Source organism: Tyto alba, unplaced genomic scaffold (genome assembly GCF_018691265.1).
Source record: "Tyto alba isolate M040663 unplaced genomic scaffold, T.alba_DEE_v4.0 Super-Scaffold_20, whole genome shotgun sequence".
Classification (NCBI taxonomy): domain Eukaryota; kingdom Metazoa; phylum Chordata; class Aves; order Strigiformes; family Tytonidae; genus Tyto; species Tyto alba.
In genome coordinates, this window is record NW_024881283.1 from 8,612,400 (window position 1) to 8,622,084 (window position 9,685).

The 9,685-nt window shown below is 52.1% G+C and overlaps 1 protein-coding gene across 3 annotated transcripts; it reads right to left on the bottom strand.

Annotated features, from left to right (window-relative positions):
- Positions 1-758: 758 nt before the first annotated feature.
- TMEM39B (transmembrane protein 39B) lies at positions 759-9,682 on the bottom strand. Of its 3 annotated transcripts, XM_042793875.1 has the most exons (9): positions 9,602-9,682; positions 7,342-7,550; positions 5,263-5,482; positions 4,884-4,967; positions 4,060-4,214; positions 3,095-3,431; positions 2,062-2,249; positions 1,449-1,569; positions 759-1,134 (listed from the first exon to the last, which is right to left on the bottom strand). In XM_042793875.1, the coding sequence occupies exons 2-9, from the start codon at positions 7,467-7,469 to the stop codon at positions 898-900; spliced, it is 1,470 nt and encodes a 489-aa protein (XP_042649809.1). In that variant the 5' UTR covers positions 7,470-7,550; positions 9,602-9,682; the 3' UTR covers positions 759-897. The 3 variants fall into 3 exon arrangements, with proteins under 3 accessions (XP_042649809.1, XP_032859207.1, XP_032859208.1); XM_033003316.2 differs by lacking the exon at positions 9,602-9,682 and having other exon boundaries at positions 7,342-7,551; XM_033003317.2 differs by lacking the exons at positions 4,060-4,214; positions 5,263-5,482; positions 7,342-7,550; positions 9,602-9,682 and having other exon boundaries at positions 4,884-4,954.
- Between the last annotated feature and the right edge of the window lie 3 nt (positions 9,683-9,685).

Here is a 9,685-nt window from a genome sequence, read left to right on the forward strand (position 1 = left end):
TCGGGATCGGGATGGGGACCGGGAGCGGGAGCGGGACCGGGAGCGGCCGCGGCTCTGGGGCGGCCCCGCTGCCCCCAGCCCCGAGCTGCGCCCCTTCCTCCTCCTCCTCCTCCTCCCCAGGGTGATGTCACCCGCTCATCCTCCCCGGCCCCAGCCCTGGGCAGACCTGACGGGCAGGTTGGGCAGGAGAGGCGGCAAGAGGCGGGGGGGTGGACGGGGGGACGGACACGACACACACCCAACCCGCTCATGGAAAGGCAAAGCGGGAGCAGCCGGAGCTCCCCTGTCCACACCGGGTCCCGTCCACACCGGGTCCCCTCACGCCAAATCCCCTCACGCCGGGTCCCCTCACGCCGCTGCAGACCCCAAACCATTCCCTGCGCAGGCTGCGTGCGAGGGGCTGCAGCAGTTCCAGTGCAGCAATTTAATAAAAATCATCGTAGCGAAACAACGCAGCCTTGCCCTCCAGCCACGGAGCGTGAGGGGAGGCTGCAGGAGGTCCTGCGGGGTCTCCGGGAAGGACAGGGATCGGGGCTCACCCCTTATAAAGGAACCCAGACTGAAGTCGTGAGCTTTAACACACCTGTAATTCTCATCCTCCCAACTCAGCGCCAGCTGGAGCTCCGGCTGCAGCAGAAGCAGCAGTGTTTGCACCTCTCAAAACGAAGCACCATTGTTAATAAATCACTCCTCTCAAACACAAACAGGAGGAGGCCTTCTTGGGGGATTTTATCAGGCAACAAACACACAAACAACTGTTGGGAGTAAAAAAATATGTTTTTTCCTTTTAATTACATCAGTTATCAAAGAAAAAAAGCAGTGGTAACAAAAATACAAAGCTCTGAGGGTTTCTTGTTTTGTTTGTTTTGTAATAAGCTGAGCATCAGTGCAATTGTTTTAATTTAACTTCTGCTCTGAGTCTCTGCTGGCAGAATATGAGTAGGCTTTGCCCAGCACCAGACGGTCACGCAGCAGCTTGAAGAAGGCGTAGTAATTGCTGAAGAGGATCAGAGCCAGCGAGATGGTCTGGTGCCACTTCTCTGAAGAAATCAGCGAGTAAAGCTGGTAGAAGATGACGGCTCCTTCCAGCAGAATCAGGATATTGAGGATTCTCAGTGGTTTGCTGAAAAAGAACTGTAGGAGAGACCACAATAAGGCACCGAGTGGGGTCAGACCCTTCAGGATGCGTTTTTGACAGGAGGCGTGAGGTAAGAGGCCGGTGAGGATTCCTCTGGGGTTCCCCTCTGGAGACACGACAGTGATCCGTGACGCGGATTTGCAGGGGCCAGGGTCACCCTGCTGGCAGCCCCGAGGGGAGCCCCGCTCGCCCCGGCGCAGCCCGCGGGCAGCTCTCCCCCGCGGAGAGCCGGCTGGGGCCCTGCGAGGCGCTGCGGCCAAGAGGCCGGAGGCACTGCACCTCGGTCCCCAGCAGGGAGATGGGATCTTACGTGAAAGCGGAAGTGCGAGACGTCCGAGGGCACCGCCACGTTGTAATGACCCACAGCTTTGTACACATTCTTGCTGTGCTTCACCAACACTCCCTGCGGCCACATGCACTCCTCTGTCCACCTGAAGGGAACAAGCAGAGCGCTCTTATTTCTACCTCCACCGCCGAAGTGGGGGGGGCTTGGGGGGTGGGGGGGGTGTCCTGCTGCCTCCCCACCAGCAGCCAGGACAACGTACGAGCTGCTTCCGCAGCGCTGGCCGCGGCAGTAAGCTGACATCATTTGCGAGGGCAGAGTTTGGCCCACCGAGGCGTGTAACTACGGCAGTGACAAACTGCGGTTACCTGTGGGCAGAAGCGGCACAGGCACCTTGCCAAAAATCAGATCTGCTTGCTGTGCTTGGAAGTGGACAGTACAGACAGTGTCTGTAAGCTGTCGGATGCGTCAGCTGACAACTCTGCTTTCATTTTTCCTTCTCTCTTTTTTTTTTTAAAGCAACAAGAGGAAGAGGAGAGGTGGCTGGAAAGCTGAGCTCCCCATCCACCCTCTGTTCACGCCAACAGGCATGCCAGTGAAGAGCAAGCTCCAGCCCCAGCCCCAGGAGAGAGTTCCTTACTGATGCTGTAGCACATTGGAGCAGAGGGCCGGATCGACCTTCTGCCAGCAGCCCAGGTGCGCTGCAGCTTTGTGGAGCAGGTCACAGTAGCGTGCAGGTAAGAGGTACTGCATCAGGATCACAGACGTGCTGATGGAAACCAGAAGGAAGAGCTCACACGACCAGCGTTTGTCATAGTACTGAGTGTTCTGTGGGGGGACAAGAAGAATGTGTGACAATGTGTTTGGACAGCCTCACCTAACAAAGCCATCAAAACACAAAGCACTCAGGCAGGTAAAACGAGGGCTTTTCACGTAGCTATTAATCCTGCTTGAAAAAGAAGCGCCCACATAGGATGGCGGCTGTACAACTCCTGAACATACCACGGCGAAACATTTATACTATCATCACCCATCACCAAAACCAGGAAGGTAGTTCCTGATGCTCCCCTAGCTCAGCTGATGATGGGTGGGAGCACCAGCCCCTCAGGGGAAGGGGACTTGGGCTCATCCCCAAGGTCTGACAGATTTACCGTAAGACATTTGTCTCACTGTACAACATATTAGTAACTTAAATAAAACAGCTAAGAATCCTAATAAGGTCCATCCTCCTTCACACTGCTTCCTTTATTAAAGTGAGTCTCCTTGTCCCAGAGCTCTGTCCCCACAGAAGGTCAGTGTGCGAAGGAATGGTCGGCCTGGAGTCCTTCTAGCTTCAGGGGGAGGCAGGATGGATGCTAGAGGTGGATGCACACTCTCACCAACAGACAGCACTTGACCAGGACAATATTGTCCTCCGTTATCTGGCGTTTAAGTAAAGCTGAACCTAGATGGTTTTGCTTCTTACTTTTCACAAGGCCTCTGTAAATGGGTTTGACACGGCCGGCTGTGCACACAGACCAGCCCTCTGACTGACCTCTCCCACCCGCCAGCCAAGCAAGAAGTGAGAACCAGACCTCCTCCACAACCCCACGTCCACCTCCCCACAGTCCTCCCCAGCGAGCCCCACGCCTGGAGAAGCCGTGTCTGCAAGAGCAGCGGTGGCCCTTGCTCACCTTCACAAACCAGACCGGCACAAAGGCCACGTAGTAGGCACTGAGCATGGAGCTCACCAGCACCTCTTTCATCCGCCAGTTAAAGTCCATTTTCAGGTATTCCACCTCATTGCGGATGAGATCTGGGGAGAGGCAGCAGGCATGAGTGGGCATGGCCTCCATGCCGTACATCTGCCGAGTGTGCTGCTTCCACGTTTCCTTTAGAACTGTCAGGTAGTCTCGGCCCCTGGGGGTCACCTCGCTGGTCTCTCTGGGACCGATGTTGGCCACCTGGGAGAAGAGGCCCGTCTTCCGAAAGTCACAGTTCAGCTGCAGGAAGGGAATGTACATGCCAAACCTGGAGCAGCAAAGTGCAGAGAAAGGTGGTTACTTCCTTACGAGCTCCCCATGCAACGCCTTTGCTGGCAGCAGATCAGCATTGCGATCACATCCCTCCCCTCATTAGCATCTAGTACCTATATAAACTCCAGAAAAGAGCTTCATCAATCTGATCTCATACACAAGCACTGAGTCTCAGATCTTTATGAGATGCTTCTTCCTGCATCTACCAGAGAGAAGGGAGCTACTTCCACTACTTGTCTGGAAATAGAACTGGCTTCCTTTTGTTAGTTAACAGAAAGCCGGGAAGCTGTTTGATTCACTCCATCTGGCAGAGGCACTAAGAACTAAGGTAAACCAAAGACACGGGTTCTTTGAACACCATGAGAAAAGCATACAGTGATTTTCAGAGGACACGAGCAATCTCATCATTAATGCTTACGTTAAAGCTGAAATATGGGTAAATGTTAAAGATATGCCCTGCCACCAAGAAGAAATGTGACACAGCAAGAGGAAAAAGGGTAGTTTAAGTTCTGTTACCAGGTAATCGAGTGCTTATTTACTTCAGGCTTCATTTCAACTGAGCAACACCCACTGCACTGAAGCAACATCAGAAATCACACACAAGTGACAGAAGAGATACTTACGGGTAACACAGGAACAGGAGATTAAGGAAAGAGTAGGTTCTGAAAAGGTGAATTATTGATCGACACAAACTCCAGCCTGTGCCAGTGAGAACAGCAAACCGAGTGATCACCAGGAAAATAGAGCGTGGCAGGGAGACTTTGCCACTCTGTGAAGCCTGCAGGGAGAGAAGAAAGAGCTGGGCAGAGGGGAGACTAATTCACCCTTCCTACAGGAAGCAAACGGTAAATGAGCAGCACTCAATCTATAAAATCAACTTCATATGCATGAAGGAAAAGCTAGTGAAAGGCTCTGTTTGACTGCCATCAGGAAGGGGAGGCCTTCTGTAGGCTGGGATCTGGACTCTCCAAAACCCAGGGCCTCATTCCTCAAGCTGGAATGAGAGCTCTCAGAGCTCCTTGTTAAGGTCTGGTGGTTATCGGTGTGACCAGCCCACTCTCCTGGACCTGCTCACCACAGCAAGCTTCCACAGTCAGCAGAAACCAACCTTCACTGGTTCCTCCTTGCAGAAAGCTGGAGTAATCAAGAGAACAGGAAAAGAGCCAAATACTGTTCTTCACAAGGAAGAAAGCAGAATTACTACAGTCTACTTGGAGACAGTAATTCAGAAATAATCACAGAAGGACAGAGTCACAAGCAACGGTTTGAGGGGCTCATTTCTGTTCTCTGTTCTTCCCATTAGAAACCATGTTTAGGTTTCTAACTTGGACATAGCACAAAGTTCTTTAGAAAAGGACAGAAGAGTTTGGAACTGCAAAAGGGACACACAGCTTTACATTTTGCCTGAGAGGAAAGAACAGTTCCGAGATCTGCCTGGGGACTTTACCTCCTTCACAATAGCACCGATCAGCCGGCGTGCCAGGACAATTGTTGTCACCGTCAGCACGTTGAAGTCAATAAGATGAAAGTTCTGTGGTGACAAAAACAAAATGATTCCACTTTCCATCAGGCAGCAGAAACCCACATTCAACAGAGAAGCTCCCAAGTTATTCTCTTCTCCTCGGACTCTCTCTTCCAAGATCAGAAAGAGAATGCCAAGCAGTCAGCCAGTGCCCAAAATTTGCCAAATAAGAGTCACACGAGCAACCCTCCGGGGCTGTAGAGTCACATGCAGTTTTCATGAAACATACAGAGAAACCTTTGTCTAACGACCCAAGTGAGTGTCTGTGAGTGTCACTGGACAGCAGCTGTCCTTTGGTGCTTACCAATGATGTGTGCGAAGGTGGATGGGAGGGTGGATACCACCACACAGTTTTGTAGATGTTGATGTAGTGGACAAACAGAGCGACGAGATGACAGAAGAAGAGCTGAAGTTCAAACAGCACACTCCTCTCCACAGGCAGCTCTGGGATCTTACAGTGCCGGAGGGGGACGACTGTCTGAGTTGCCAAAGGTGGGCTGGAAAGGCCTGTACCTGAACCGCTCCTACCAAGGTAAACCAAAAGCCAGGGGTCACTTCCCCGAGATAAACACAGCGCTGTCCTCCAGCCCACATCCTCAGAGTGTAGAAGTCAGTGGTCTAATATTGACTGAGAAATCTGACTACCATGGGCTGTGGCTGCCGCAAACCAGAAGTGTCAGCACCCCAAAGATGTCTAGGACAACTGTTACAGGCAGATGTCAGCAGGAATTTGCCCAGCGAAAGCAATATTTGGAACCCGGCCAGTCTACAGCACCAGGTCATTTGGTATTAAATCCCTTGTGTTGAGTCAGGTTCAAAAGCCGTGGCTGTGTTTTGCTATTCAAGGGGCAACCAGTGGCCCTCTTAATTAATTGGAAGATTTTAGGCCTTGAGTTGCTATTTACATTTCTAAGAGTGCTTGAACATGAAATACAGAGCAATTAGACACAAGCCCTTTCTCATTCTTCAACTTCTATTCAACTATGGAGGAAAAACAAGTTTAGTCAGAGGTGCATATTCCTGTGTGAGCACGCACACAATCCCAGACAGCAACCCTTTTAATCAAAGGGAAGGGAATGAATATATACTAGATATATCTCTCCTGATTTGCAGTCTCTAAATAACAACAGTCAAAGGAATCTGGGTGTGGGTTTCAAAGGAACTACAGAGCACAAACTCCTATTGAAATCCCAAAACAAAACCACAAAAGTCTTGGGAGTGTGACTGCAGAAAGACTTTTAGCCCAGGGGTGGACACAGGTGGATCAGTCCATGGTTTTTAAAACAGAAGGCTGACAGGCTAAAATAAGGCCATGTGTGAGGGGAAAGCTTTAGGAACCTGAGTTGCCTCTCTGAAATCTGCAGATTCCCAAGCTGGCGAGACTGATTCAGCTCCTCAGGATGGATAAATCCACCAATAAACTGTTCCTGTACACAGAACATGAGTTCTTGTGCTGATGCTACAGAAAATGATTTTAAATATAAAGACAAAAGTCTTTTCTGCTTTGAACAGACACAGGACACCTAACAGCAGCGACAAGGCTCTCATTCGCACAAAGCATAAAGCGCTTTGGACTGTCGTGTAGGCGATGGGTATCAGAGGGCAGGGCTGCAGAGACAAACCACTTGCAGGTAAGCTGGGGTGTGGATTTGTACTGCATTGCCTACTTGTGATAAAGACCTTTGTGCACGTTCTCAGAGCAAAGTATGTACAAGGTGGATTGCTCCACCTTCTGTGGCCTTGCAATAACTTGTCTGAATAACTGTACCCTTATAAATTTCTTGGCCTAGGGCCGTAAGCAGGGAGTATGTTAAGACATTTTCTTTGCAGAGAGTTCATAAGGTGCATCCTGCTTACGCACTGCTGTTGGTGCTCTGCTTCTCCTTCCTCCTCTCTACCTCAGTCACAGAAATGCAACCAACCAGCTAGGCTAGAACCTGAAAAAAAAACCCGCAACCTACACATCACCTGACCTAGCTAAGCTCTCCTCCAGAAATGCCTCACCTGACATAAACTTCAGGGCACAGGAGACACAACAACCTGAACTCCACAGTCAAGCTTTGAATAAAAATTTGTCTCTATTCTTGTATTCCATTCAATGGTCACCAAAGGCTTTTGAACACTCCTGGAAGTCTGTCACAGTCTGACAAAGCACTTAACAGTCTCGGGCAAATCAGAACCCACCTATCCCAATTACAACATGTATAATGGTCACCGCCACGTATAGAAAAAGGATTTCAGCTAGACACCGGGAGTTAACAAATTGCTGAGCCACAGGAAAACCAGCAGTGCGTGAGATGGGGAGATACAGGTGGCCTCACACTGCCCCCCAGGAGGAGCAGCTGGCCTGGCTAGATGTGCAGATGTGGAGAGAGGGACGTACCTGGTGCGTGAGCGCACACCCGTGACAGAGGAACTCGTGGAGTGGCCGGAGCCGCCAGCAGCCCCAGGTTCACAGAGGGGATTTCGGCAGTAGGATGTGCGGTTAGGGCCCCGCCTTCCCCCTGCCATAACAACAGAGGGTGCGGAGGGCTGTTCTTCCAGGTGGCTTCTCTGCTGTTCACTGCGTGATTATGTCTTCAGTCCTTAAAACTAAAAGGAAAAGATTTATATTTAAGGCTCATTTGCTTACCACGCCCCTGGTGAACAGCAGGAACCGATCACTCCTGCTGCCAGCTTGCAGCAGGATAACGCAACTTTGCTCAACCCTTTCCTACATCTCCTGTATTTGCCACAGGCTATAGATGCGGCCCCAGATAGCTCCCAATTCTCCTACGACATGCAGCAGCTTGTTAAGGTGCTGCAAATTCAGTGAGTCTAAAGTCTAATGCATGCAGGCTTCCACAGGAGCAGGAAGAAGCTTTTCATGGCTCTCTCCCAACGGAAGGCAGTTTACAAGGTACTTAATCTGCATCGCTGTGGTGTTATCCCTGTTTTACAGGCAGAGCAATACACTTACAGAGATGCTAAACAATTTGCCCAAAGGATTCAGTAAACTGGGGATATCATCCAGGTGCCCTTTTGCCCAATTTTGTGCTAGAAAGTACACAAATGGGCTTTTTCCTTTTTTGCTCCTTTAAGATGGGAAAAAAATAATGAGCATTTTTAGGGCATTTGTTGTTGTATGTTTGTACGGCACAGAGCTCAACGGGATGTTAGCCCAAAGTTAGCTTTTCTCATGCTTGCTTGCTACAGTGTAAACAATAATAATACCAATGTTTGAAAAACCTTCTTTGGATCCTGTTTAGCGTTAGGAAAACCTACACAACTTAGAGAAAGGACAGGGTGATAATACATTTACTAGAAGTGAAATCTGAGCTGTGAAGAAACTCAGATCAGGTCTTATCAATTGCTTAACATTTTTTTTTCTGATTGCTAATTTCCAGTTGCCATCACTTAGCAATTAGCATCTGGAGTAAAAAAAAAATAAAATTGCTGAAGGCTTAGACGGCTCTTAAATGAGTTTTAAAAGCTTACGCTGCGCTCTAGAGTCCTCCAGCAAACTGCTGTTCTAGTCCCAGACAATGAGGGACAGGGTGCAAGGGGGCTGCGCCTAGGTCTAGCCCCAAGAAAAGCAAAAATACCCCGAGATTGGTGTCATCACACAGGCCAAGGGGGCACAGAGGTGGCTGCAGTGCTGGGGGAACTGCAGGGATGCAGAGCAAAGGGCAGAAACCCCAGTATGTGCCATGGCACACACAGTCCTGGGGACACAAGAATAACTGGTGGTGAACAGGAGGGGCTGTGCACAGGGCTCCCCCCAGGATATAATACCTGGAATGTGTGTGGGGGGCACCAGATGGACAGGACCTTGTAGGGAGGTGAAGACAGTGGGTTTGAGGCCCAGGACACCACGAGAGAGACTGAGAGGGGAAAAGTGGTAGGGTGAAAGTGTTGGGCCTGGGGAGAGAGCTGGGGAGTTTGGAGGGGCACACCTGGGAGCTACAGGAGTGCAGGGGCTGCAGGCGCTCGGATGGGGGCTCTGAAGGAGCAGTGGTGGCTGTGAGGGCACAGGCCAGGAGCTGTGGGGTCTACAGAGGTGCAAGCAGGAGCCACAAACACTCCAGGGGTGCAGGCAGAGGCTACAGGGGAGAAATGAGAAATCTGGGGGCACAAGTGGGAGCTACAGAAGAGCGGTGGGGGAGCCACAGGGGCTCTGGGGGAGCAGTAGGGGCTGTGAAAATGTAACAGGGGCTATAAAGGCCCTTGGGGAGCAGGCCGGGGCTGCGGTGGAGCAGTGGGAGCTTGAGGAGCGCCGCGGGGGCTGTGGGCTTGCAGGACGGGCCACAGGAGAGCACCGGGGGCTCTGCAGACCCCACCGGGGTACACGAAACGTGTCGGGGGGCATTAAGAGCTCCGGGGGGGGGGGGGGGGGGGGGGGGGCCTCTCCCGGGGCTCTACGGGAGCACGCACCCAGGCTACAGGGAGAAACGGGGCTACCGGGGCAGCTTCGGGGGCTCCGGGCCAGGCCGCGGGAGCCGCCCCCCTCACAGCGGCGGCGGGGCGGGGCCAGCTGTGGGCTCTCCAGCGCCCCTCTCCCCCCCCCCCCCCTTCCCCCGTTTTTCCTCCACCACGTTCCCCCGCCCGCCCCAAGCCCCGGTGCCCCGGTGCCCGGCTCCGTCCCGCCGCTCGGCCCCCCTCACCCATCTCCGGCCGCCGCTCAGCCTGCGCCGGGCACAATATGGCGGGCGGGGCCGGCGGCGCGATGGCGGCCGCCAGCGGACAAT